Source organism: Amphibalanus amphitrite, unplaced genomic scaffold (assembly GCF_019059575.1).
Source record: "Amphibalanus amphitrite isolate SeventyFive unplaced genomic scaffold, NRLGWU_Aamphi_draft 001969F_arrow, whole genome shotgun sequence".
In the NCBI taxonomy this organism is placed as follows: Eukaryota; Metazoa; Arthropoda; class Thecostraca; order Balanomorpha; family Balanidae; genus Amphibalanus; species Amphibalanus amphitrite.
In genome coordinates, this window is record NW_024883462.1 from 27,586 (window position 1) to 54,695 (window position 27,110).

The following is a 27,110-nucleotide window of genomic DNA, read 5'->3' on the forward strand; positions in this document are numbered from 1 at the left end:
TAACGCGTACCCTTTACAAGCCGGCAGGGGGCTCCAGAGACCGGCGACGGGCCCTCAGAGGCCGGCAAAGGCCATCAGAGGCCGGTGGTACCTTCAGAAACCCTGTGGGGTCGTCTTTAGAGACCTGCACGGACTCGGACGCCGATGGGGCCCTCAGAGTCGCCGGTGTGGGGCCTTCAAATGTCACCGGTGGGTGGCCGTCATGTGCACTTGTGGGGCCCTCAGAAGCGACGGTGTTGGGCCCTCAGAGCCGCCGATATAGGGCCTTAAGAGGCACTAGTGCGGGGCCCTCAGATATGGCAATGTATGGCCCTCCGAGGCGCCGGTGTAGGGGCTTCACAGTTGCCGGTGATGGCCCTCACAGGCGCCGTTGTGGAGGCTCTCAGAGACACTGGTTTAGGGCCATCACAGGCGCGCGTGTGGCCCTCAGAACTGCTGTTACGGAACGGACCCTTCATAGGCCGACAAGAGATATCAAGAGGTCACCGGTGCCTTCAGGAGCCTTGTGGGGTTCTCAGAGACCGGCATGGTGCTCTCAGACGCCGCTGGGACCCTCCGAGCCACCTGTGTGGGACCGTCAGGGTCGCTGGTACCTGACGAGGGCCCTCAGAACCGCCCACGTAGGGGTTTTAAAGGCATTGGTGTAGGGCCTCAGAGACGCCGGCGTGGCGCTCAGGGGCGTCGGTGAGGGCCCTCACAGTCGCCGTTATAGGGGCCCTCAGAGAAATGGGTGTGGGGCCATTACAGGCGGGTGCGGAGCTCCTAGAGCTGGCGCCCTTACCCAGCCAGCAATTTGGTTCGGCGCAAGTCCGTTTTGCCCCGGCAACTGCGACATGCCAGACTTGGGCCGGTATAAACGGAACGCCGTCAAATCCGGGGTTTGGGTCGATACGACTCTATTCCGGCTAGCCAGTATTTGCTGTAGCGCTCCCGGGTTTGATATGGTTCCGGACCGCCAAGTCTGGCTCAAGTCAGGCTCCCTGCCATGGCTCAAGTCCGGCTCCCTACGACCAGGTCCGGCTGCACCCCATAGCTGCTCTGGCTTACTGTGGCTGAAGTACGGTGGAGGTACGGCGCGGCTGATGCGGCATAAGTCCGGCTGTGATGCGGGCGAGCTCCGGTATCGTGTGTCAGCTCCAGTAGAGCCCCAGACCTTGCCCGTACTTTAGCCGGAGCAAATGGCGGAGCTAGCCAGAGTAAAACCAGCTACGGCCAAGACCAAATTAGCTGGCTGGGAATAAGCCGGTTAAGATCCCCAGAGTCCGACATGTGGCCCTCCGAAGCCGGTAAGGGGCCCTCAGAGGCCGCAAAGGGGCCCTCAGAGACTGGCTTGGGGCCCTTATGGAGATCTTAGTGTTGGTACTTGTGGGCCCATGAGGGTTTTTTTTACGAGCCCCGTGGATCCTTCTTTGTCCAAATATGGCCAACATTGACTCTTAGCGGCCAATGGCGCCTCAGGGCCCCTCAAGCCCGAATAACCCGAGGGGACCCTGGGCCCGAACCTGATGGGGGGGGGGGGGCACGTGCCTCACGGCCCACCTGGCTACGCCACTGAGGAAAATCGTAAACCCGTAAATATCCAAATGCGATCACCTGTCATTTTTCAGCGATCATTATTGGGATCGTCTGATTACCGCCAGAGCCTCGTAGCCACCGTTGCCTCCGCGCAATGTCCGCCCCTGCGGACCGCAGCGGCTGCTGCACCGGTGCTAATCGCCGTCATTGGTTTCTGTCACCTTATTACAGAGGTGTCGGGGCTGCTGCCATGCTGCCGGCAAATATACGACTTTTTTCGGAAAGATGTTTATGTAATAAGGTAGCCAAGTACTAGGACGAGCAGAATGATTTTCAAGAAGAACGTTCTGCCCTTGGGAAATGTTAGTGGAAACCCCGGCATTATCAGTACCTTATGGGGATAACCAACCCTGCTTTGTACGGTTGTGCCCCATGGCAAAGCTGCAATCTTTCACCCGGTGCAGGGGTTGAGCACCCCCAACCATTTTGAAAAATCGACACCCCTGTAGATTAGTTGGGTAACGGCAGATGCCGGGCTGATACACGGTGAACGTGAACGAACAATCATACGGGCCGCTTAGTTTAATACACCCGGGTGGCAGGCGGGCATTGTAGAGTAACTTTATACGGCCGGGGAACCAATAAAAAGTTGCAGGTTCCGATGCTTGAATCCCCTACAAGTTATAGCATGACCTTGATAAGGAAAGGTCAAAATTTGTCATTGCATTTTGCAACAAATACCATCCTAGGATGGCTGCAGCGCCAGCTTGCAAGTATGGCGGTTGAAAAGTCCTGTCCGCTCCGGGTGACAGCTTACTTATGCGGTATGCCGTATCCGATGTGGGTGTGGGTGGAGCAGGTATTGGCTATGTACTGTTATCTGTGGCATGTCCATCAAGACAGCCCATATTCAGCCCATGCTATATTCAGCTGGTCAGCAGACTATTACCTACTTTTCCACTCAGGACTCAGGAGCAGAGCTGAACCAATGGTAGCGTTCTTTCAAGTTGGAACACCGCCATATCATTTTGACAGTCGGGGCTAGCTATTTTATCAAATCGATCAAATTGAACTAAATTAAATTTAAAACAAAATCGACAGCACGGTTAAACATATGTAGGGTAACTGTGGGGAAAACGCACCCCTGGGTTAAACGCCTCCCCTAAAAAAAATCGTATTTCTTATCGACGGATAGGTGTTTTATCCTCACTCAATATACCCTGGTTTTATCCCGTCGGTTTTATCCCGTCTTTCAGAACAGTCAGCTGCTTGTTTACGTAGGTCTCTATTTCCGGTTCTGCGTCTTGAGGAGCAGCGTGGGTAGGTGCTGATGTTGGTTTTGGGTGTTGTTTTTGTTGTTTTTACAGAAGATTCCTAATATTTTGATGACCTCTTTAAATCACAAAACTTGCTATTGTGCACACCACTCAAAACTGCGTTTTATTGTCATTCTGTTGAATGTATTATGCTGCGGCGTTAGTGGCGCGTTTTTTGTCAATATTTTGTTGACCGGAAATGGAGTGGATGGGGAAAGACGCCTACTCGATGCATGGGGCAAGACGCCCCCAGTTTTCTGAAAGGGGGGGGGGGGCGTTTTGCACGGTGGTGAGAGTGCAGGGTAGCGCCCTGTAGGTCGGGGCCGAAAAGGCCTCTCCCTGTACTTTTTTACTGATATATCCTAAACGACTGCAGATATCGTCACCAAACTTTCAGGACTCCTCCGGGCATCCATTTTACACATTGCAACACAATTTTATTCCAAAGGCTATGATATGTTGACCACAACTGACGTCAGAATGACGTCAAGTTCTGCCATGCTCATCATTTTCTGTTGATGGATGGGGTGGGGGCGCTTTGCACATGGGTGTGGGCGTATTACCCAGGGTATGGGGCAAAACGCCATTTTGTAAGGGTATGCGAAAACCTTTTTGGGGGGGTTAAATACCACATGCAGGTGTCTTTTCTTGGTCTCAAAGCGTAGTAAAAAGAATGAGCTACATGATGGTGCCCAAAGGTTTAGGGGAGAGCGGGGCAATGGCGGACGGTGGGTAATGCCGGCCACCCATCTCTATTGAGTACTTTGTCCATCACTAATCAGCTGATGTTGTTTACATTTCAGTTGAGCGCCACTCTAGCACGTGGTGCGAGTTTGTCACGGTAGCTCCATTATTTTCATTTTTATAGCGTTAAATGTGTTTTTCGTATCTGATTTTTAATTTTTGTTGCATCTTTTTGCTGACTGTGAAATGTGTTAACGCATTTTCAGAAGTGCTGCTTTGCAATGACCTTCAATTAAGCCTTTCTTAGGCGACTGCTGGATGTAAGGCGTTTGCGGCGCAATGCCTTTGACTGCTGCCTGCTTTCTTAAAATAAAGCTGACCTCGGGGTAATACCGGACACGTGTCCGGAATGACTCCACGCGGTTTTGTTTGCGACTTCTGTCGTTAAAGCTCAACGTTTCGGGTTGCTGTGTTTACGGCTGTGTTAGTTTCCTTGCTGTGTTTACGGTTGTGTTAGTTTGCTGCTCTGTTGGCGCAGCGCTGTTGTGTTGCAGCGAGTGCAGTGTTGTGTTGCAGTGCAGTGTACTGTTAACTGCTGAATACAGTTGCGTTTCTCAATTCTCACTTAAATTTCCATCGAAAGAACGGTTTAAGGATAAATACCAGTGACGATATTTCGACTTTTTGTGCTATTGCACTTAGTGGCCGGCATTACCCCTCGCTTTTTTGCACCTCCATTTTTCACCACATTTTCGCGTAGGCTCTGAATCTGTCATCAGTGATCTGAGATACTAAAACTGGGTGTTATCCGAAAGCCTATTCCTTTGGCTATAACCACAGTCAAAATCACCATAAAATAGCTTCAAATAGCTAAGCTATTGAGCAAAATGCTTATGGTGTCGCCATTGCCCCACTCTCCCCTAAATAATCTGTGTTGGGTTGAGTGTCAGAAGGTTTCGCGCTTAAGGGGGGCGTTTTTGACCTATTCACCCTACTATCATAGACCTCTGTATACCGACCTCTGGGCTCAGAGGTCTCAGGTACCTAGGCACTATGCAATATGCATGCAACTCAATTCCACTGACATCCCGGCCCATGAGCTGTGTGCATCATAATAAGGAATTTCATATTCGAATCATGTTTATCTTCCCTGTATTTCGTAAACGGACACACAGGACGGCTCTGTACCTACATGTGTGAAAATACAAACAAAAATACAGTTGCTGACAAGTGGCAAGTTGTCGGTATTCACAGATGAAGATTAGGTATGAGACTCAAACATGTTACCTAAAACGAAGTGAGACAAACTTCTGGGTGCGACTTTGACATGTTTTTACACCTTATTTTCACTTTTTTCAAGTGGGCAAATAAACCCACGCTTGCCATTCCCAGGCAAGCTCTATTCGTTCTATTCGTTCTCTATTCGTTCCGCGGCCCATATCACTGCTGTATGACAATCATTTTGATTTGTGACGGTCTGTGATAATGCGTTCAAGAGCATTCATTTGTTTGCGACATAAAGGTAGGTACAGTACACAAACATATACCTACAGGCTACGCCGTTTCGTTTAAATGCTAACACTGTCTGAGCTTTTTATCTTAAAGGAAAAGGGCCACCTTTAACATGGGGATTGAAACTGAGATAGCCATCTTGTAGCCCGTGTCCGAAAACCAATTTGTCTTCCTCCTTACGGCCGATTTCGGCCTCCATTCGTAGTTATCGGCAATTTTAAAAGAAAATACGCCAGGAATGCGTCCTTATCCCAGGAATGCGTTCTTATCCGACAATACAGCCACCCGCGGCGAGGCTTTGGTTTTTTACCAATCAGCTCCAACCAGCTCAGCTTTAACCAATCAGCTTATCCATGACACAATCCGACGAGTCTGTCTTCTGAACGCTGATTGGCTTGAGTGTGACGTCATCGCTATGCCATCATACAGTAGGTGCCGTAGAGAGTATCAACATAGTACCAATATGTTAAATAGTTTTAAATACTTTTTCGCGAATTGTGCACTTCTGGCACCAGTTTTAAAAAGAAAATGAAAAATAATAATGTCAAAATGAAAAACAACGATATCTTCATATTTCACGAAGGTGGCCCTTTTCCTTTAAAGGGACCCTCCCACCTTCAAAAAAGTTAATGAATTGGCATGAAAGTGATGTCGCTCGGTTCAGAAAGAGCAAAAACGCATATCTACCAAATTTCATCGAAAAATATTCACCGGTTTTCAAGATATTAGACTTATACTTTTGTTTACTTTTTGGGATCTCCGCTGTTCCTAGCGACTTTATTTGAAAGTGCGGCATTTGTTGCGCGCAAAGCAGCATATACCACCGCGTGCTACAAAACGTTTTAGTCAAACATTTAACGGACGTTCGAAAGCCTGATGACGTCATCAGATTCCCGTAATGGTTAAGAGATAGGGACCACGCTGGTCCCACCCTGCAAGTAAAGGGAAGAAATTTCTTGAACACCATAAAGCTGCGGGGGTTGCGACCAGGATAAATGGTGGTTTCTGAGCCTGGCCGCAAACTTGGCTATCTCAACTCAAAACTAATGTTAAGGTGGGAGGGTCCCTTTAAGAAAATTTGTTCGTACATTCGGATGATGCCGGTGCAGTCGCATTGATACCTACTCACTAGTCAGTAGTATCAAATCATTATTTCGTGGCACATCGCAATAAAATCTTGCAAGTTTGCTTGCGTAATCCAAAATGCATCGTCAAACACCGTTTTTTATCATTTAGATCAACCTGCGCTAACTTCAAAACAAAACTGAATAGGCCTCGCCCTGTTGTACAGTAAACACGTGATAAAATAAGATAGAGTCATTAAAAACACGCCTTATTGTCATTTTCCACCAAACCATTCCTACAAACAGTATGTAAAACGGTGATAAACCTTAAAGATTTATATCAATCTTTACCAGTCCCTCCCCCCCCCCCCCCCCACGAGAATACACTGCTAATGTTACGACAGACATATGTTGTTCGCGGCGCTAGTTCTACAGTGAGGCACGGCGCTGCGGTCGCCGGTACCTTGTAGGCACGTGGTGGCTATACGGTTCTGCGATCACAGATTAGGGACGCGTCAGATCACAGTCTGCCCTGCCGAATTTGACGGCAGGAGTCGCTACACCAGCGCCTCGGAGGCTCGTATCGACGGAGCCGGCGGAGGCGAGCTCACGAGCTTCAGCGGCGTCGCCGTCATCTCCGGCAGAGGAGGAGGAGGAGGTTTTACCGCGGGCGGCATGTCCTCGGCCCTGTAGATCAGCGTGGTGGCCAGAGCAGCGGACACGACTCCCAGCAGTCCGCCCAGCAGAAGATATAGTTGAGGCATGCTGAACGTGTCTACCAGGTACCCCAGCGTCACCGACGGCAGGATGGACGCCAAGCAGTACGACATGTCCAGGATGGCGAAATTCTCACCCAGACCCGCAGACTCGCTCGACGGCTTGTCCGCGAAGAAAATCTGAAGGAGAAGGCGAGGAAGAAGTTTTGTTAAAATCTAGTTATACGAATAAGTGTTAAGTGAATGAGTCATAAAAGAAGTCGAATTCGGAAGAAAACTGAACTTTTCTTACTTTAACGTCAGTATACAATTAAACGAATGGCTCACCTTGGGCTGATAGTGGTAGAGCGTCACCAGGCTATTGGGTATCGTGCCCAGGATGGCATACCCGCATCCCATCACCGTGCACAACAGGTATATCACGGGCACTGACGATGTCAGCGGTAACATCATCATGGACACGCTGAACAACGACAGGCAGAGGACGTAGGTGCCGCGCCGGCCCAGGCGCTGCGTCAGCAACGGTGCGCAGAACAGGCTGAACAGGCTCCCTGGAAGAGAAAGAACGAGAAAAGTCGGTCTCTGGTATCGGGAGGCAGGGCTTTCGAAAAGCAAAGGCATAATCATATATGTATGTGCCTCGCACCGTTTTCCCACGAATAAAGATGACACATTAATGACAATGTCTACATAAATTGCATTAAATACTTTATATATGTAGGAACAGAGATCACCAGCCTATGTTCCTCGCACGTAAGCACGGATTAGTTACTGGGTACGAATTGCAGGAGCAACCGTGTATTTGAGTCACCCTTCACGTAAACACTGTATCTGGTGCAGCGACAACCAGACAGCAACATGGCCCGGTCGGCTCTACAACGAATCGACATAAACAAACAACGAACATGGGATGGATACAAACGTCTTACCGGCCACAGCGTCTATGAGAAGTCCTCGGGAGCCTATTCGGATACCCGCGTCAAACTTGGCCCGACCTTCAGAGCCCTCTGGGTCCTCTGCTCGACCCCCGAACGCCTGAGGGTGAGCCAGGTCAGGTGAGACCGAGACGCTTATTGGGAATGGGAAGTTAGGCCACGTAAACGCACATACCTACATGTACGGCCATATACATCTATGCGCAGGCTCATAATCCGACAACTAACGACAAAATCTTATATGATTCTGCTGGTGTCTTGATCGGCTTATAATCAATCGTTTCTGCATCCTCGACCTGTATTGCAATGCAAATCTGCTTCATGAACTTACCTGTCCCATATAGTCGGCCAAGAACATGTAGAAGGACATGAGCGCAGTCCACGAGAGCACATCAACAATAAAGAGTCGGCGTAAAACCATCGGAGCGTCGTATACCTCCCGGAAGATCTGATAGGGCCACAGCAGGATCTGCGAAAATAGCCACGACATAACGTCAGACGAGCTTGGCGAAGATGAGTTCCACATAAATTCGACCCAATGATCCGGTGAACAATCAATACACGTGACGTAGGTCAGACATTTTCTTGCACATCAAGAGTCCAGAATGCTCCAAAAATAGTGCGTCATAGACACCGAGCTGAATCTATAAATTCCCACATATAGTCACCTGGCCTACGAGCCGCGCCGTGGTCTGAAGCGGGGTGATTAGCAGCCGACGCAGTATCCGCCGGCCGTCCAGACCGCTGCTGATGGTGCCCCCGATGCCGACACCCCCGTGACGCAGCACCGCTAACCGGCGACCCCGCACCCGGATCAGCGGCGAGCCCTGCTCTGAGTCGCTGGCGTATCTGAAACCATGGCAGCACGGCGCAAACTGAGGCACATGTGTTCAACTATTTCTGTTCAGTGTTCACTTCACGTCATGCAAGCAGCTCTCACGGCCTACGGTTCTTCATATGTCATGTCACTGTCAGGTACTGAAATGTGAAAGTACAAGTACTTACGTAGCCGTCAAATCAGCGCTCAAGCTGGGTCATAACCAGCCTTTCGTCCATATACTCTATTATTTTTCTGATCTCGTTTTCCATTTGCGACGTCTATCCTCCCAATATCAGCGCCCTCTAGGCTCATGCTCTCATATACTGAATCCGAACACGAATACGTCACAAAGTATATGAACGTCCTGGGCTCTGTGTGCCTCACCCACCCCACGTCATCACTGTTGGTGCTGGCGGTGTCGCTGGCGGTCGGCGGCGCGAGCGGCGGCGGCAGTAGCGGCGGCTCGCGAACGCTGATGAGCGTCACTGCCGTCTGCAGCGTGATGAACACGGCTATCACCTTGAAGGTGATGTGCTGTGATGTTAATACCGTGTCTGCCGGTCGGAAACATTGCTCACGTCAGATTGCGCCAAGCGTCGCGACGTCTCTTCACGTCTCGTTACCACTTGGTACTTGATAGTAACCAGGTAGACCATGGAGAACTATGGAGACAGCCTGGTATCAACGACTCCATGACTTTGCATCGAACATCGAGGCGTTCCATTATTTTGTTCAATTACTTTGAAGGCTTCATACTTTGCTGCACAATATTTTGCGATTTAATATTTTGCCTGAGGCCTAATAAAGAAGAGGCTCACCTGAGAACCAGTTCCATGAGAAGAGCAGGCTGCTGCCGATGGAGCCCAAGTTGACCAGCATGACGAACGCGGAGAAGCCGCGGCTGTTGGCCTCCTCCGATCGGCAGATGTCGGAGATGAGCGCCTGGTACGGGTTGAAGTACACCTGGGCGGTGAAGGTGCATACGACCACACTCAGCAGCAGGATCGTCCTGTCGGACACGGACCTCGTGTCAGTGGACGTCACTGCCGCGTCATCGCCGTCAGCGGGACGACAGTGACGCACGCACCAAGGTCACATCACAGGTTGATTACATCACATAGGGCTCGCGAGGTCAGCGAAGTGATTTTCCATGTGCGCCTAAATGTTTACAAGAGTGAAGTTCCACGCTAATGTTTACCGGGATCGTTTGAGACGAGGGTAAATATTCAGCACGCGTCTGTATGATATCTGAACAGTATCTACCATGATGTAAATGGCAGCACCTCTGGTCCAAATATTTGGGAACGCATTGAGCCGCCCGACCACGGAGTCTGTATGTGTGCACGTCTGGTCTAGCCTATACACTACAGCTGTAGTCTCTTAAAAAGTCATGGCATGTAAAACGCATCTCCCATGAAAACGGATCACTCATCCACGCCACTGGGCCCCCCCAAAACGAGCAATTTTCCTGCGGAAGGTGCACTGCACACTCCGCTACACCGAGCACGGCTGCGCTGCCACCGCCTCCCCGGCCCGGTCCCGCATGCACACCGTGGCTCTGTACTGACTCCGCCGAGAGGAGGCCGGCCGTGGCAGCCGACAGCTCAGCGGCGCCCGTCAGACAGCTGATGCCCAGCAGCAGCAGCGCGCTGTAGCCCAGCAGGAACGGCTTCCGGCGGCCCATCCGGCTGCTGCAGCGGTCCGACCAGCGGCCCAGCGTCGGCATGGCCAGCAGCGCCAGCAGCGGGCCTGGCGGCAAAGCAGAGAGGGTTATAGGCAAGGTTATAGGTAGAGATGTCAATCGGATACCAACTTTTTGGTACGCCGATACCAAACCAATACCAACTCGGCATTTGGTATTTCAATCCTAATGTGTTTGGTATTTTGTTGGTATCATGAACCCTTGCTAATGTTCATTTATTATTGTTCAAGGGGCTAAGAAATCGGTAAAAAGTTGGTATTTTCCTCATGTTCCCAAGTTGGTTTGGTTTCGGTATTTCTCCACAGTTTTGGTTGATATTTGGTTTGGTATCGGTATTCCGATTTTCCGTAATTGACATCACATAGTTACCTATAGGCCACTGCGGGAACGCCGAACGGTATCTCCTAGCATGGTGGCCTGCTTACTTGGAAGTTGGAACGGGAACATGTTAATTAACAGGGCTGTTAATTCTCCCAAATAGCAGCGATGCGATTACAGAGGTGGCACCAGGTATTGTGTGTTACTTCTAAGCATATAAATGTTAACCCTGTCTCCTCTAACCTTCTAACTTTCTAAGTTTTAACCTTCTACCCAGAACCTCGGTCCCAACTTACCGATGCCCATGGTGAGGCTCATGGCCGTCTCACTGAAGTTGCTGCGTCTCAGCAGCGTGGGCGCAATGGTGGTAACAGAGGCGAACCCCAGCTCGCCGCCGCACGCCGCCATATTCAGCAGCAGCAGCCGGGGCAGCGAGGGCCCGCCCCCTGGTGACGTCACCATCCCCGCCGGCCGTGACCGGGCGCCGAGGTCGGCCGGAGGTCACCGCACTGTGGGGCAGAAGGCGCTGCGTGAATCGTATGGCTGTCCAAAATATAGAAATAAGAATTGTAGCAATTGAACCAGTGAGCATATTTGAGCTCAGTGAACGGTGTGTGAATTTATGGTAACAGGGCGAAAGAGCGAACATTCAATTGCTAAGCGCAGAGCGCTAGAGTTCATGCAGTACGGGCGACATTCGACAGCATTAATGGTAAGCCTTCCGGTTGCCGCCTACGGGCAGACAGAGACCAGACATCTAAAAAACCATCATTTAACGCTGTTAAATAAGCGTTAGTTTTCGTCCACTCAAAATCATGATCGAATCGCTCTGAAAATGTCTGCCTAGTCGCATTTGAAACCCCGGTTCAATTTAAAAAGGATATCTTACATTTTATATCACGGACAACGATATAACCGTTGTAATATGCCACTGTTGACCGAGCGGATGTGATGTGATAGGGCTTCGAACGAAACAAGGATACCTACAACAGAAATCCACGATTAGCCGTCGAAGAACTGTGCGGACTGCGCCGCAGTACATCGGTGTATTGCGGAACAGCATACCCCGCAGTTTCAAACGGAGTGAAGGAAAAGCGAGTATAAGTAGCGGCTGCAGGTCAGTCGAAGTGAACAGAACGGTTTTGGTATAAGCTCACCTATCACGATGAGCCAAAATGAACAAAAAGAATATGAGCTCGGTGATAAACGCTTAGGCTAGCCTATAAGATGGATGGCCGTGGCTTCGCTGTCACGCAACACTGGCACAAGCGGAAAAGATGGCACGGTGAATGGCTATAGTAGTACTTGAATTGTCAACCTGACAGCACTCGCTTTTTTCTCTTCATAACAATGCCTGTCTACGACGTATGATGTAAGCTGTGATGACAAAAATTTCCTGAAAAGACGGTGTTTCTAGATGTGTTGTTAAATGACAGATTACATAATAAAATGGGACGCAGAACACTGATGCTTTTCTGTGAGACCATGTAAATGTTTTGGATGTCGGCACCGACAAACGCAGCCGTTGTCCTCTGATGTGGCGGCGCACATTTTGTGTCGTTAGCAGGCGGGTGGGTTGTTTTGTATCGTTAGTAGGCGGTTGCGTTCTGACGGCCACCAGACCACGTCCACGACCACTTAACATTCTGGAGCGGAAGATCATTTTACCGTAAAGTAGGTCTTTTGCTATTCAAGTTATTTGAGCTAGAGATTATATTTTTAGCTATTAAAATTATTTCGGCTTAACATTTAGATATGTACACTTACAGTATTAAAGTATTCAAATACTGTACATATTTACAGTAGGTATGTAAGTATTTATAAATTTAACAACGTATTTAGGTTTATTCGCATAAAACTATAGTGTCACAGTGGCTCCCAAGCAAACTGACAATGCGTGGCTCTTATGCAAACACTCTAAACCTTTTATTCAGTTGCCTCGACTTGTTTAACATGCGACACACCTGTCCCTGACCCCACCTGATGACACACGCCGCGACGGAAGCGGAGGATAGCGTATCAGGTGATAACGAAATCCGGGTGATAGTGGTCATATCAGTCACCGAAGGAGAGCAAAGCGATCGTTAAACTTCAGCGCATTGCTTGGGGTAGCAATATGATAGCGCAGCCGCACGCAATGACCATGCACTGTGGAACCTATGGTTATCAGATATATTCCGATAAATGATCTGAATGATGGCCCGGATGGGTAGCCAAATTATTAAGACAAAAATCGTTCATGCAATCTGCGTCCCTCGTTGTTGCTGCCATATACAGACATGCAAAAAAAAAATATGCAAAAATAGCTTTGGCGTATATGTCATAACTCAATGACTCATGTCATGAAAGTACGCAATCACAGATAATGGTCCCGTTAAAGACATAAAGCCTGACAAGCACGAGTAGATTGGGTCAACCGTAAAGATACATCGACTCTCTATATACGGTATCCGCCCACATCAGTCCATGGATACGTAGCCAGTTGAATTTTATCACTCTAAAAGAAAACTTGCAGTGACGTCCCATTACCGTCTACCTATCAATGCATTAATATTTAATAACTTATTCACTTATTTATTCATACCATATCATCGACATAAATAAACATCGTAGCTTTCAGTTGAGGTGAAAGGCTATCAGTACATCAGTTCATCTCCAAGTGACGTGACATCACTTGTCTGTCTCTGACGTCATCGATAACGGAGCCGAGCTGTCAGCTGACTATTCGGCGAGCTGGCAGCTCGGTGTTTCAGCCTGCTGCCAGCCGTCTTATACCGCTGGCAGCGGGGCAGCTCGCTCGTCACTCCGTCCGAGCCTGTTTGCTGGTCGGACTGGCCTCGGGCAGACGGATGGATCTCGTCAAGTCTGGTTAGTGAGACTGTGTGGCGTGTGCAGCTGTGTTGGCATGCGTATTTTCGACTGGAAACGTGAATGTGGAACAGAATTCGGGCTTCCAACGGACAGGGATAATAGCGGCGTCATGCTAGAGGCCTAAAGCAGGCTGAGCTGGATGAATGAAACAGCGGAGATGGTGATAAGTCATAAGATGACGATGGATGGTGAGACACTGTGGGTATGCTATTAATTGAGTAATTAACTTTACAGTCCTCCTTACCTATGATATTTTGTAAATTATGTTTGCAGTTAAGACAAAATTTCCTTATCCTCCACGTCACTAACCCCTGATCCAGGCTGGCCGGTCACCTCCATCAGACGTGAGTAGCACCTCCTCAGGAGCAGGCTCACGTGCGGTGAACTGCACTGTCTGTAAGTGTCCGTTAGCGGAGCTGCACTGGTTGACCTGTTCACGGTGACGGCCTCAGCCCCGTCCCTGGCATCAGCGGGGCTGCCCAATCCCAGACAGATGTCTCCCCTTAATTCCTTTCATCCTTCCGGCTATGCAAAGGTCTCATTAGAACGAAAGGGCCTCGTTAGGAAGCAAAAACCAAAGGAGTTCAATAGATGAACAGCTGGTGACCTATCTGCAGAGGACTAAAAATAATCCGACACCTGTGCACGAATTTCCACATCTTGCTTATTTATTTCCATTATAGTTCACCCTAAAAAACAAAAGTTCAAGCTAAGAACAGCTTCCGACTAATTTAAGAAGGCCGAAAGTACTTGTATTACAACACACCGGTGTCCGAATTTCCACCTCTTACAATTTTGGCCTTCGAACTAATTAATTTAGAAACCATTCAGTACTAGATTTATGTAAACAATTTATAACTAGGTACTTACTTTAAAACAAGGATGTGTTTCACATTTTGAGCATCAATAAAGAACTCATGTCGTTTCATTATGCTGCCTTTCAGTCGCAGCTACTTAAAAATATGCGCACATTAAAAAAAATCGATAAATCAATCCTTTGGATTTAATGTTATCAAAGGATTGTTTGATGTGGTTCGACACCGTTTTAGGCATGACTTTATAGGGTGTGTAACACCATTGGCCTTTGTAACGTCTGACCTCTCTAGGTTCTCTGGTGTATGCAGAGGTTTATGGTTAGACATAAACGCTAATTTTCTTTTAACTTTCGAGACACATCACCAAAACGGTATCACTCAGCCTCATTTTAACGTGCGTGAAGTTAGCGTCGTATTCCGCGACGGATTCAGCGTCGAGTCCGAATTTAAACTAAACCCAACCTATCCGATGCAGTTTGGGACGCTGATTCCGAATATCGTATTTATTTCAAATTTCAAGGTCATCTTCAAGGCCAAATCACGGATTGAAATTGAGTCCCCGATTTTTCCTACACCGATCGTCCGATCCGATTTCTGAAGGTCGCATTCGATAGCTAGGGTCAGAATCTCGAATTCCCTAATATATACCTTATTAAAAATATTTGACTTTAAAGGTCAAATCACGGATTGAAATTTTGAGTCCCCAATTTTTTCTACACCGATCGTCCGATCCGATTTCTGATGGTCGCATTCGATAGCTAGGGTCAGAATCTCGAGTTCCCTAATATATACCTTATTAAAAATATTTGACCTTAAAGGTCAAATCACGGATTGAAATTTTGAGTCCCCTATTTTTTCTACACCGATCGTCCGAACCAATTTCTGATGGTCGCATTCGATAGCTAGGGTCAGAATCTCGAGTTCCCTAATATATAACTTATTAAAAATATTTGACCTTAAAGTTCAAATCACGGATTGAAATTTTGAGTCCCCCTATTTTTTCTACAACGATCGTCCGAACCAATTTCTGATGGTCGCATTCGATAGCTAGGGTCAGAATCTCGAGTTCCCTAATATATACCTTATTAAAAATATTTGACCTTAAAGGTCAAATCACGGATTGAAATTTTGAGTCCCCTATTTTTTCTACACCGATCGGCCGATCCGAATTCTGATGGTCGCATTCGATAGCTAGGGTCAAAATCTCGAGTTCCTTAATATATACCTCATTAAAAATATTTGACATTAAAGGTCAAATCACGGATTGAAATTTTGAGTCCCCCTATTTTTTCTACACCGATCGTCTGATCCGATTTCTGATGGTCGCATTCGATAGCTAGGGTCAGAATCTCGAGTTTCCTAATATATACCTTATTAAAAATATTTGACCTTAAAGGTCAAATCACGGATATTTGACCTTAAAAGTCACATCACGGATTGAAATTTTGAGTCCCGCGATTTTTTCTACACCGATCGTCCGATCCGATTTCTGAAGGTCGCATTCGATAGCTAGGGTCAGAATCTCGAATTCCCTAATATATACCTTATTAAAAAATATTTGACCTTAAAGGTCAAATCACGGATTGAAATTTTGAGTCCCCCTATTTTTTCTACACCGATCGTCCGATCCAATTTCTGATGGTCGCATTCGATAGCTAGGGTCAGAATCTCGAGTTCCCGAATATATACCTTATTAAAAATATTTGACCTTAAAGGTCAAATCACGGATTGAAATTTTGAGTCCCCTATTTTTTCTACACCTATCGTCCGATCCGAATTCTGATGGTCGCATTCGATCGCTAGGGTCAGAATCTCGAGTTCCCTAATATATACTTTATTAAAAATATTTGACCTTAAAGGTCAAATCACGGATTGAAATTTTGAGTCCCCCTATTTTTTCTACACCGATCGTCCGATCCGAATTCTGATGGTCGCATTTGATAGCTAGGGACAGAATCTCGAGTTCCCTAATATATACCCTATTAAAAATATTTGACCTTAAAGGTCAAATCACGGATTGAAATTTTGAGTCCCCCTATTTTTTTCTACACCGATCGTCTGATCCAATTTCTGATGGTCGCATTCGATAGCTAGGGTCAGAATCTCGAGTTCCCTAATATATACCTTATTAAAAATATTTGACCTTAAAGGTCAAATCACGGATTGAAATTTTGAGTCCCCCTATTTTTTCTACACCGATCGTCCGATTCCATTTCTGATGGTCGCATTCGATAGCTAGGGTCAGAATCTCGAGTTCCCTAATATATAGGGGAGAGCGGGGCAATGGCGGACGGTGGGTAATGCCGGCCACCCATCTCTAGTGAGTCCTTTGTCCATCACTAATCAGCTGATGTTGTTTACATTTCAGTTGAGCGCCATTCTAGCACGTGGTGCAAGTTTGTCACGGTAGCTCCATTATTTTCATTTTTATAGCGTTAAATGTGTTTTTCGTATCTGATTTTTAATTTTTGTTGCATCTATTTGCTGACTGTGAGATGTGTTAACGCATTTTCAGAAGTGCTGCTTTGCAATGACCTTCAATTAAGCCTTTCTTAGGCGACTGCTGGATGTGAGGCGTCAGCGACGCAATGCCTTTGACTGCTGCCTGCTTTCTTAAAATAAAGCTGACCTCGGGGTAATACCGGACACGTGTCCGGAATGACTCCACACGGTTTTGTTTGCGACTTCTGTCGTTAAAGCTCAACGTTTCGGGTTGCTGTGTTTACGGCTGTGTTAGTTTGCTTGCTGTTTACGGTTGTGTTAGTTTGCTGCTCTGTTGGCGCCGCGCTGTTGTGTTGCAGCGAGTGCAATGTTGTGTTGCAGTGCAGTGCACTGTTAACTTTTCAGTAACAGTTGTCGTTTCTTAATTCTCACTTAAATTTCCATCGAAAGAACGGTTTAAGGATGAATACCAGTGACGATATTTCGACTTTTTGTGCTATTACACTTAGTGGCCGGCATTACCCCTCGCTTTTTTGCACCTCCATTTTTCACCACATTTTCGCGTAGGCTCTGAATCTGTCATCAGTGATCTGAGATACTAAAACTGGGTGCTATCTGAAAGCCTATTCCTTTGGCTATAAGCACAGTCAAAATCACCATAAAATAGCTTCAAATAGCTAAGCTATTGAGCAAAATGCTTATGGTGTCGCCATTGCCCCACTCTCCCCTACTTATTAAAAAATATTTGACCTTAAAGGTCAAATCACGGATTGAAATTTTGAGTCCCCGATTGTTTTCTACACCGATCGTCCGATCCGATTTCTGAAGGTCGCATTCGATAGCTAGGGTCAGCATCTCGAATTCCCTAGTATATACCTTATTAAAAATATTTGGCCTTAAAGGTCAAATCACGGATTGAAATTTTGAGTCCCCCTATTTTTTCTACACCGATCGTCCGATCCCATTTCTGATGGTCGCATTCGATAGCTAGGGTCAGAATCTCGAGTTCCCTAATATATACCTTATTAAAAATATTTGACCTTAAAGGTCAAATCACGGATTGAAATTTTGAGTCCCCTATTTTTTCTACACCGATCGTCCGATCCAAATTCTGATGGTCGCATTCGATAGCTAGGGTCAGAATCTCGAGTTCCCTTATATATACCTTATTAAAAATATTTGACCTTAAAGGTCAAATCACGGATATTTGACCTTAAAGGTCACATCACGGATTGAAATTTTGAGTCCCCAGATTTTTTCTACACCGATCGTCCGATCCGATTTCTGAAGGTCGCATTCGAAAGCTAGGGTCAGAATCTCGAATTCCCTATTATATACCTTATTAAAAATATTTGACCTTAAAGGTCAAATCACGGATCGAAATTTTGAGTCCCCCTATTTTTTCTACACCGATCGTCCGATCCAATTTCTGATGGTCGCATTCGATAGCCAGGGTCAGAATCTCGAGTTCCCTAATATATACCTTATTGTGAGATGATGTTTTTCGTACTCCAGCGTAGATGGGTAGCCATACGGCTTCCACGGTTGACAGTGATGACATCAAGGCTATAGAACTCCAGGTAAGGACACCAGCCGTTTGACCTTGATCGCCGCCGGCCGGCCGATGACGTCATTGGAGGCAAGCCGGCTCGGCGGACACACAAGGCGAATGCATAACGGAGGGGCGTTGGAACGTTGCGGGAGCCGGGGAGATATTTTAATGTGGTTGCATACCACCATTTTTATGTTGATTGATCTACAGACTGCATTCTTTTAAACCTCGATGCATCCTAGGCCTGGATGGTGCGTACATTCGTGGAACGATCACCCCGTCCGACGTCCGTGGTCGAAGATGTCATAGTATTAAAGACACTAAGACGGGTGCAATGACGGCGATCCGATCCCGTCTCTGGCGAATCTAGAAGGGTCGTAAGGACCCAGACCGAATCTGACCGTCTATTTTTAGGGAAACGGGGTGGGTGAATTGACAACCGATGGCTTAAGAGATGATAAGGGATCCTGTCGTCGATTGTTGTTTGACAGACAACACATGTTGTACTGGGCGTATGACCATCAGAGGTAATGCCTGAACGTAGGCAGGCATAATTGTTCTGTCATACTGTTTAGGAATATAAAATGGTAATGGAGATCATTGAGGATATGATCTCTACATTACAAGAAGGAATTCACTAATTACTACGGCCCATAGGGGCACCGCCGGAGCTGTTGTTTTGCCATCGGTCCCAGGCAACTCCAGGGAGCTGCAGTACCCGGCGGCCAAAGCGGCCACCTCGTCGACTCGCAGGTCCTGTGGGATTCCGTGATGCTTTAGTGCTTCACCCACAGAAGCACGGGCATAGCAGTAGCATGTGGGGCTAGGTGTCTGTCCACCTCTTCATTGGAAGAACATACAGCGCCTGGTCCCGCCGAAGCTCGGTATCGACCGTGACTTATTCACAACTGGCGGATCCAGGAAGCGGTCTTGGACACTGCGGGGGCTTACCCCAAAAAGGTTTCTCGGAATTAATTTAAAAAAAACTCGGATTTCGATTCCTAGCGCACTGCTGTGCAGTGTGATTAACCAACATTTTCTCAGAAAAGTTGTGAAGTTTTCTTTTATTCTCGAAAAGCGATTTCGGGCGCTGCCAATGTGGGGAAAGACATTTGCCCCAAATGCCTTCCCCTGTATCCGCCAGTGGGTTGCCCCACTCCGAGCTTGACTAAAAACGTCTTCAAACCCCACCAGAAACCGATGGTAAGGTGAATTTAAATCCAATAACTCGTCTCTGTCTGCCCGCCTGAATATACAACACATGGTACGGCACCCGGCCCTGTCTGAGCTATGAGCCGATCGTGATATTTTCGGCTTTCCCCATCCCAAGCTCGATTAGAAACGTTCTCCTTCCCCACCCGATTGCTGATGTCAATTCAAATTCAATACCTCATCCCTGTCTGCCCGACCATAACCCATTCATTGCACACCGTCCAGCGCCCGGCCCCGCCAGAAGTATCCTAGCGCGCTGAGCAGTTGCCTCCAGCCGCGTCATCGCGAGGCCCCGCGCGGCCCATAAATTAATACATTGCGCGAATGGCCGTGTCGCCCCCCTGGATGACATCAGTCATCTTTTGCAAGCTCGTTAAAGATTTGGGCTGTACGGGGACTCGAACCCCGGGCCTTTGGATTAGCGCTCCAATGCTCTACCTCTGAGCTATACAGACCAAGTACTTTAACGAGCTTTCTGCCAAGTTTTATGCGGATCATTCTTAGGTGTTGTTTTTATCCGCTGGGACTGAGAGCGTGAGATGATGTTTTTCGTACTCCAGCGTAGATGGGTAGCCATACGGCTTCCATGGTTGACAGTGATGACATCAGTCATCTTTTGCAAGCTCGTTAAAGCTTTGGGCTGTACGGGGACTCGAACCCCGGGCCTTTGGATTAGCGCTCCAATGCTCTACCTCTGAGCTATACAGACCAAGTACTTTAACGAGCTTTCTGCCAAGTTTTATGCGGATCATTCTTAGGTGTTGTTTTTATCCGCTGGGACTGAGAGCGTGAGATGATGTTTTTCGTACTCCAGCGTAGATGGGTAGCCATACGGCTTCCATCACTGTCAACCGTGGAAGCCGTATGGCTACCCATCTACGCTGGAGTACGAAAAACATCATCTCACGCTCTCAGTCCCAGCGGATAAAAACAACACCTAAGGATATACCTTATTAAAAATATTTGACCTTAAAGGTCAAATCACGGATTGAAATATTGAGTCCCGCGATTTTTTCTACACCGATCGTCCGATCCGATTTCTGAAGGTCGCATTCGATAGCTAGGGTCAGAATCTCGAATTCCCTAATATATACCTTAATAAAAAATATTTGACCTTAAAGGTCAAATCACGGATTGAAATTTTGAGTCCCCCTAATTTTTCTACACCGATCGTCCGATCCAATTTCTGACGGTCGCATTCGATAGCTAGGGTCAGAATCTCGAGTTCCCTAATATATACCTTATTAAAAATATTTGACCTTAAAGTTCAAATCACGGATTGAAATTTTGAGTCCCCCTATTTTTTCTACAACGATCGTCCGAACCAATTTCTGATGGTCGCATTCGATAGCTAGGGTCAGAATCTCGAGTTCCCTAATATATAACTTATTAAAAATATTTGACCTTAAAGGTCAAATCACGGATTGAAATTTTGAATCCCCCTATTTTTTCTACACCGATCGGCCGATCCGAATTCTGATGGTCGCATTCGATAGCTAGGGTCAAAATCTCGAGTTCCTTAATATATACCTCATTAAAAATATTTGACATTAAAGGTCAAATCACGGATTGAAATTTTGAGTCCCCTATTTTTTCTACACCGATCGTCTGATCCGATTTCTGATGGTCGCATTCGATAGCTAGGGTCAGAATCTCGAGTTTCCTAATATATACCTTATTAAAAATATTTGACCTTAAAGGTCAAATCACGGATATTTGACCTTAAAAGTCACATCACGGATTGAAATTTTGAGTCCCGCGATTTTTTCTACACCGATCGTCCGATCCGATTTCTGAAGGTCGCATTCAATAGCTAGGGTCAGAATCTCGAATTCCCTAATATATACCTTATTAAAAAATATTTGACCTTAAAGGTCAAATCACGGATTGAAATTTTGAGTCCCCCTATTTTTTCTACACCGATCGTCCGATCCAATTTCTGATGGTCGCATTCGATAGCTAGGGTCAGAATCTCGAGTTCCCGAATATATACCTTATTAAAAATATTTGACCTTAAAGGTCAAATCACGGATTGAAATTTTGAGTCCCCCTATTTTTTTCTACACCGATCGTCTGATCCAATTTCTGATGGTCGCATTCGATAGCTAGGGTCAGAATCTCGAGTTCCCTAATATATACCTTATTAAAAATATTTGACCTTAAAGGTCAAATCACGGATTGAAATTTTGAGTCCCCCTATTTTTTCTACACCGATCGTCCGATTCCATTTCTGATGGTCGCATTCGATAGCTAGGGTCAGAATCTCGAGTTCCCTAATATATACTTATTAAAAAATATTTGACCTTAAAGGTCAAATCACGGATTGAAATTTTGAGTCCCCGATTTTTTTCTACACCGATCGTCCGATCCGATTTCTGAAGGTCGCATTCGATAGCTAGGGTCAGAATCTCGAATTCCCTAGTATATACCTTATTAAAAATATTTGGCCTTAAAGGTCAAATCACGGATTGAAATTTTGAGTCCCCCTATTTTTTCTACACCGATCGTCCGATCCCATTTCTGATGGTCGCATTCGATAGCTAGGGTCAGAATCTCGAGTTCCCTAATATATACCTTATTAAAAATATTTGACCTTAAAGGTCAAATCACGGATTGAAATTTTGAGTCCCCTATTTTTTCTACACCGATCGTCCGATCCAAATTCTGATGGTCGCATTCGATAGCTAGGGTCAGAATCTCGAGTTCCCTTATATATACCTTATTAAAAATATTTGACCTTAAAGGTCAAATCACGGATATTTGACCTTAAAGGTCACATCACGGATTGAAATTTTGAGTCCCCCGATTTTTTCTACACCGATCGTCCGATCCGATTTCTGAAGGTCGCATTCGAAAGCTAGGGTCAGAATCTCGAATTCCCTATTATATACCTTATTAAAAATATTTGACCTTAAAGGTCAAATCACGGATCGAAATTTTGAGTCCCCCTATTTTTTCTACACCGATCGTCCGATCCAATTTCTGATGGTCGCATTCGATAGCCAGGGTCAGAATCTCGAGTTCCCTAATATATACCTTATTAAAAATATTTGACCTTAAAGGTCAAATCACGGATTGAAATTTTGAGTACCCCTATTTTTTCTACACCGATCGTCCGATCCGATTTCTGATGGTCGCATTCGATAGCTAGGGTCAGGATCTCGAGTTCCCTTATATATACCTTATTAAAAATATTTGACCTTAAAGGTCAAATCACGGATATTTGACCTTAAAGGTCACATCACGGATTGAAATTTTGAGTCCCCCTATAAAGGTCAAATATTTTTAATAAGGTATATATTAGGGAATTCGAGATTGTGACCCTAGCTATCGAATGCGACCTTCAGAAATCGGATCAGACGATCGGTGTAGAAAAAATCGGGGGACTTAAAATTTCAATCCGTGATGTGACCTTTAAGGTCAAATATCCGTGATTTGACCTTTAAGGTCAAATATTTTTAATAAGATATATATTAGGGAACTCGAGATTCTGACCCTAGCTATCGAATGCGACCATCACAATTCGGATCGGACGATCGGTGTAGAAAAAATAGGGGACTCAAAATTTCATTCCGTGATTTGACCTTTAGGGTCAAATATTTTTAATAAGGTATATATCAAGGAACTCGAGATTCTGACCCTAGCTATCGAATGCGACCATCAGAATTCGGATCGGACGATCGGTGTAGAAAAAATTGGGGACTCAAAATTTCAATCCGTGATTTGACCTTTAGGTCAAATATTTTTAATAAGGTATATATTATGGAATTCGAGATTCTGACCCTAGCTATCGAATGCGACCTTCAAAAATCGGATCGGACGACCCGTGTAGAAAAAATAGGGGGGTTCAAAATTTCAATCCGTGATTTGACCTTTAAGGTCAAATATTTTTAATAAGGTATATATTAGGGAACTCGAGATTCTGACCCTAGCTATCGAATGCGACCATCAGAATTCGGATCGGACGATCGGTGTAGAAAAAATAGGGGGACTCAAAATTTCAATCCGTGATTTGACCTTAAAGGTCAAATATTTTTAATAAGGTATATATTAGGGAACTCGAGATTCTGACCCTAGCTATCGAATGCGACCATCAGAAATTGGTTCGGACGATCGGTGTAGAAAAAATATGGGGACTCAAAATTTCAATCCGTGATTTCACCTTTAAGGTCAAATATTTTTAATAAGGTATATATTAGGGAATCCGAGATTCTGACCCTAGCTATCGAATGCGACCTTCAGAAATCGGATCGGGCGATCGGTGTAGAAAAAAATCGGGGACTCAAAATTTCAATCCGTGATGTGACCTTTAAGGTCAAATATCCGTGATTTGACCTTTAAGGTCAAATATTTTTAATAAGATATATGTTAGGGAACTCGAGATTCTGACCCTAGCTATCGAATGCGACCATCACAATTCGGATCGGACGATCGGTGTAGAAAAAATAGGGGGACTCAAAATTTCAATCCGTGATTTGACCTTTAAGGTCAAATATTTTTAATAAGGTATATATTAGGGAACTCGAGATTCTGACCCTAGCTATCGAATGCGACCATCAGAAATGGGTTCGGACGATCGGTGTAGAAAAAATAGGGGGACTCAAAATTTCAATCCGTGATTTGACCTTTAAGGTCAAATATTTTTAATAAGATATATATTAGGGAATTCGAGATTCTGACCCTAGCTATCGAATGCGACCTTCAGAAATCGGATCAGACGATCGGTGTAGAAAAAATCGGGGGACTCAAAATTTCAATCCGTGATGTGACTTTTAAGGTCAAATATCCGTGATTTGACCTTTAAGGTCAAATATTTTTAATAAGATTTATATTAGGGAACTCGAGATTCTGACCCTAGCTATCGAATGCGACCATCAGAAATGGGATCGGACGATCGGTGTAGAAAAAATAGGGGGACTCAAAATTTCAATCCGTGATTTGACCTTTAAGGTCAAATATTTTTAATGAGATATATATTAGGGAACTCGAGATTCTGACCCTAGCTATCGAATGCGACCATCAGAAATTGGATCAGACGATCGGTGTAGAAAAAATAGGGGGACTCAAAATTTCAATCCGTGATTTGACCTTTAAGGTCAAATATTTTTAATAAGGTATATATAAGGGAACTCGAGATTCTGACCCTAGCTATCGAATGCGACCATCAGAATTCGGATCGGACGATCGGTGTAGAAAAAATAGGGGACTCAAAATTTTAATCCGTGATTTGACCTTTAAGGTCAAATATTTTTAATAAGGTATATATTAGGGAACTCGAGATTCTGACCCTAGCTATCGAATGCGACCATCAGAAATTGGATCGGACGATCGGTGTAGAAAAAATAGGGGACTCAAAATTTCAATCCGTGATTTGACCTTTAAGGTCAAATATTTTTAATAAGGTATATATGAGGGAATTCGAGATTCTGACCCTAGCTATCGAATGCAACCTTCAGAAATCGGATCGGACGATCGGTGTAGGAAAAATCGGGGACTCAATTTCAATCCGTGATTTGACCTTGAAGATGACCTTGAAATTTGAAATGAAAACGATATTCGGAATCAGCGTCCCAAACTGCATCGGATAGGTTGGGATTAGTTCAAATTCGGACTCGACGCTGAATCCGTCGCGGAATACGACGCTAACTTCACGCACGTCTCATTTTAAGACAAATATTTAAGCTTTTTATCTATGGCATATTAGATCTAGATTAATTCCTAAAGTCCATTAAGTTCTTTGAGCAAATGAGCGCATTATACATGTGCATCATTAATTTTAACCCTCGCCGGCCCAGGTCATTTTGGGTCCTTCGACGGCACAGGGGGTACGATCCTCCCCCCTCACGTTTGGCCCCTGATCGAGATTGACCTTCACGGAAAAAGGAGCGTGTTGCGCGTCACGAGAGGAAGCCAATGACACCCAATTTTAAGGTTCTAGGTCATCGGTTGACCTTGCAGGTCAGGTCAATGACCAAAAAGTCGGGAAAATCGGGACCTGTTAGAAAGTCGTAAAGTGTGGCTGCTGTGGGGCTTTTCGGGGTGCTGATCACGAATATCGTGTTAGTTTTGATCACAGATGATGTATTCAAGCATTTTGACCAGGTCGGGTCAAGTCAGGTCAGGTCAAACAGTAGGAGTAGTGACGGTCATTCGTAGTACGTGTCAACCGCCTCTGACAGCTTTGTAACATGTTACGAAGGCACCTAAACTACTTCGTAAATGTTCAAATGGTTGCTAAATTCGAATTCAGCCCCAAAAACTAGCCTAGAAACATGTAAAACTCGAAAAAGAGAGGCGAGGTCACCAAAGGTCAATGACCTGACCTGACCTTCATGTGACCTTGGCATCCACTCTCTAATGCATGGGAGCAACTTCATATCACATGTTTGAACGTTTGAAACCACGAAAAGCTTGCAAACACGCGGTTGATGCGAGACGACATACGCGGAATCGCGATTCCGGCCAAACATGGTCTCGGAAAGAAGGTCACAGGTCAAAGGTCATTTGGGTCAGGGTCATGCAATTTTAAGGGTAGGTGTAAAATTGATCAGTGCGAGGGTACTTTAAGTTTCGTCGCGATCGGCCGCTCTTTCCGCGAATTATTCGCGAAAAAAAACCTTAGGGGGTTGCATCAACCCCCTGTGCCGGCGAGGGTTAAACGACTGATTTGCCGGTAAAATGTTCCCCATGCATGAAACACTAGCATATTGCATTTTATACCGCGATAAAATAAGTTTGGTGTATGCCCGCATATTTCGAGTTAACTTATGTTTAATCCTTGAAACCATAAAACTGACTGCAGTACCGTGATTAATGATTATTGACTATCTTCCTAAAACGAACGTTTAATGCTAATGTTCCGTATGCTCCGTTATCGACACTATGCAAATGTTGACAGATTTCCAAGGCAGCCGTATATCGTAATCAATAATCATGCATTCCGAGACCCCATAAATGAGATGCATTCACCAATGCCGTATTAAATAGCTAATGGGCATGCATGCTCTTAAGTTTTATTTAAGTATCTTCCATTCCTTTGTGGTCCAGCCCAAATCAAAAAGCGCCCCAGTGGCGGCTGGAATGGTAACGGTTCTGGATCCCCTCCCCCTGCAGCGTACATCTGTTTCCCAGATCAGCAGTTCTGCAGCCGCCAGCTATGAGCCACGAGCAGCCTGTAAGTACCACCACAGAGCGTTCTGAGCTCGAACCAACTGCGGACGCAGCTCAAACCAAGTATCGTCGGCCACAGCCCGAGTCTTTGTCTCGCCTTGGGCGGCCACCCAGCTCAGATGCCGTGCAGGGCGGCTGTACGTCGACTCCAACACCGCCCCAGTCCCGCGCCGGCCCGGAGCGGCCGATCAATGCTGCCGATGCCGACAGGAAGCGGCGCATGGCCCGGCGATGAACATTTCCGGTCCGACGCCGACGGCGCAGCGTCGCAGATGCGCCGCGGCACGTCTCACTCACCTTCCAGCGCGCCGCTGCACCGCCCGCAGTCCGACGCAGCTTCACCACAGCACCGCCCGCGGGCCGGTCACCCGACACTCGCCCCGCCGCCGACTGACGACGGCGCGTCGGCGAGCGGCGCTGGGTGGGCCCACGCTGACCAGCTGGGCCGTGCAGAGCCGAGTAGAGC

At 46.2% G+C, this 27,110-nt stretch overlaps 1 protein-coding gene across 1 annotated transcript; it reads right to left on the minus strand.

Moving 5' to 3' along the window:
- Positions 1–5,981: 5,981 nt before the first annotated feature.
- LOC122375959 (solute carrier family 45 member 3-like) lies at positions 5,982–27,036 on the minus strand. Its single transcript, XM_043355576.1, has 10 exons — positions 26,942–27,036; positions 10,879–11,091; positions 10,131–10,311; positions 9,381–9,571; positions 8,951–9,116; positions 8,411–8,591; positions 8,074–8,211; positions 7,737–7,842; positions 7,135–7,358; positions 5,982–6,987 (listed from the first exon to the last, which is right to left on the minus strand). The coding sequence occupies exons 2-10, from the start codon at positions 11,042–11,044 to the stop codon at positions 6,649–6,651; spliced, it is 1,692 nt and encodes a 563-aa protein (XP_043211511.1). The 5' UTR covers positions 11,045–11,091; positions 26,942–27,036; the 3' UTR covers positions 5,982–6,648.
- Positions 27,037–27,110: the final 74 nt, after the last annotated feature.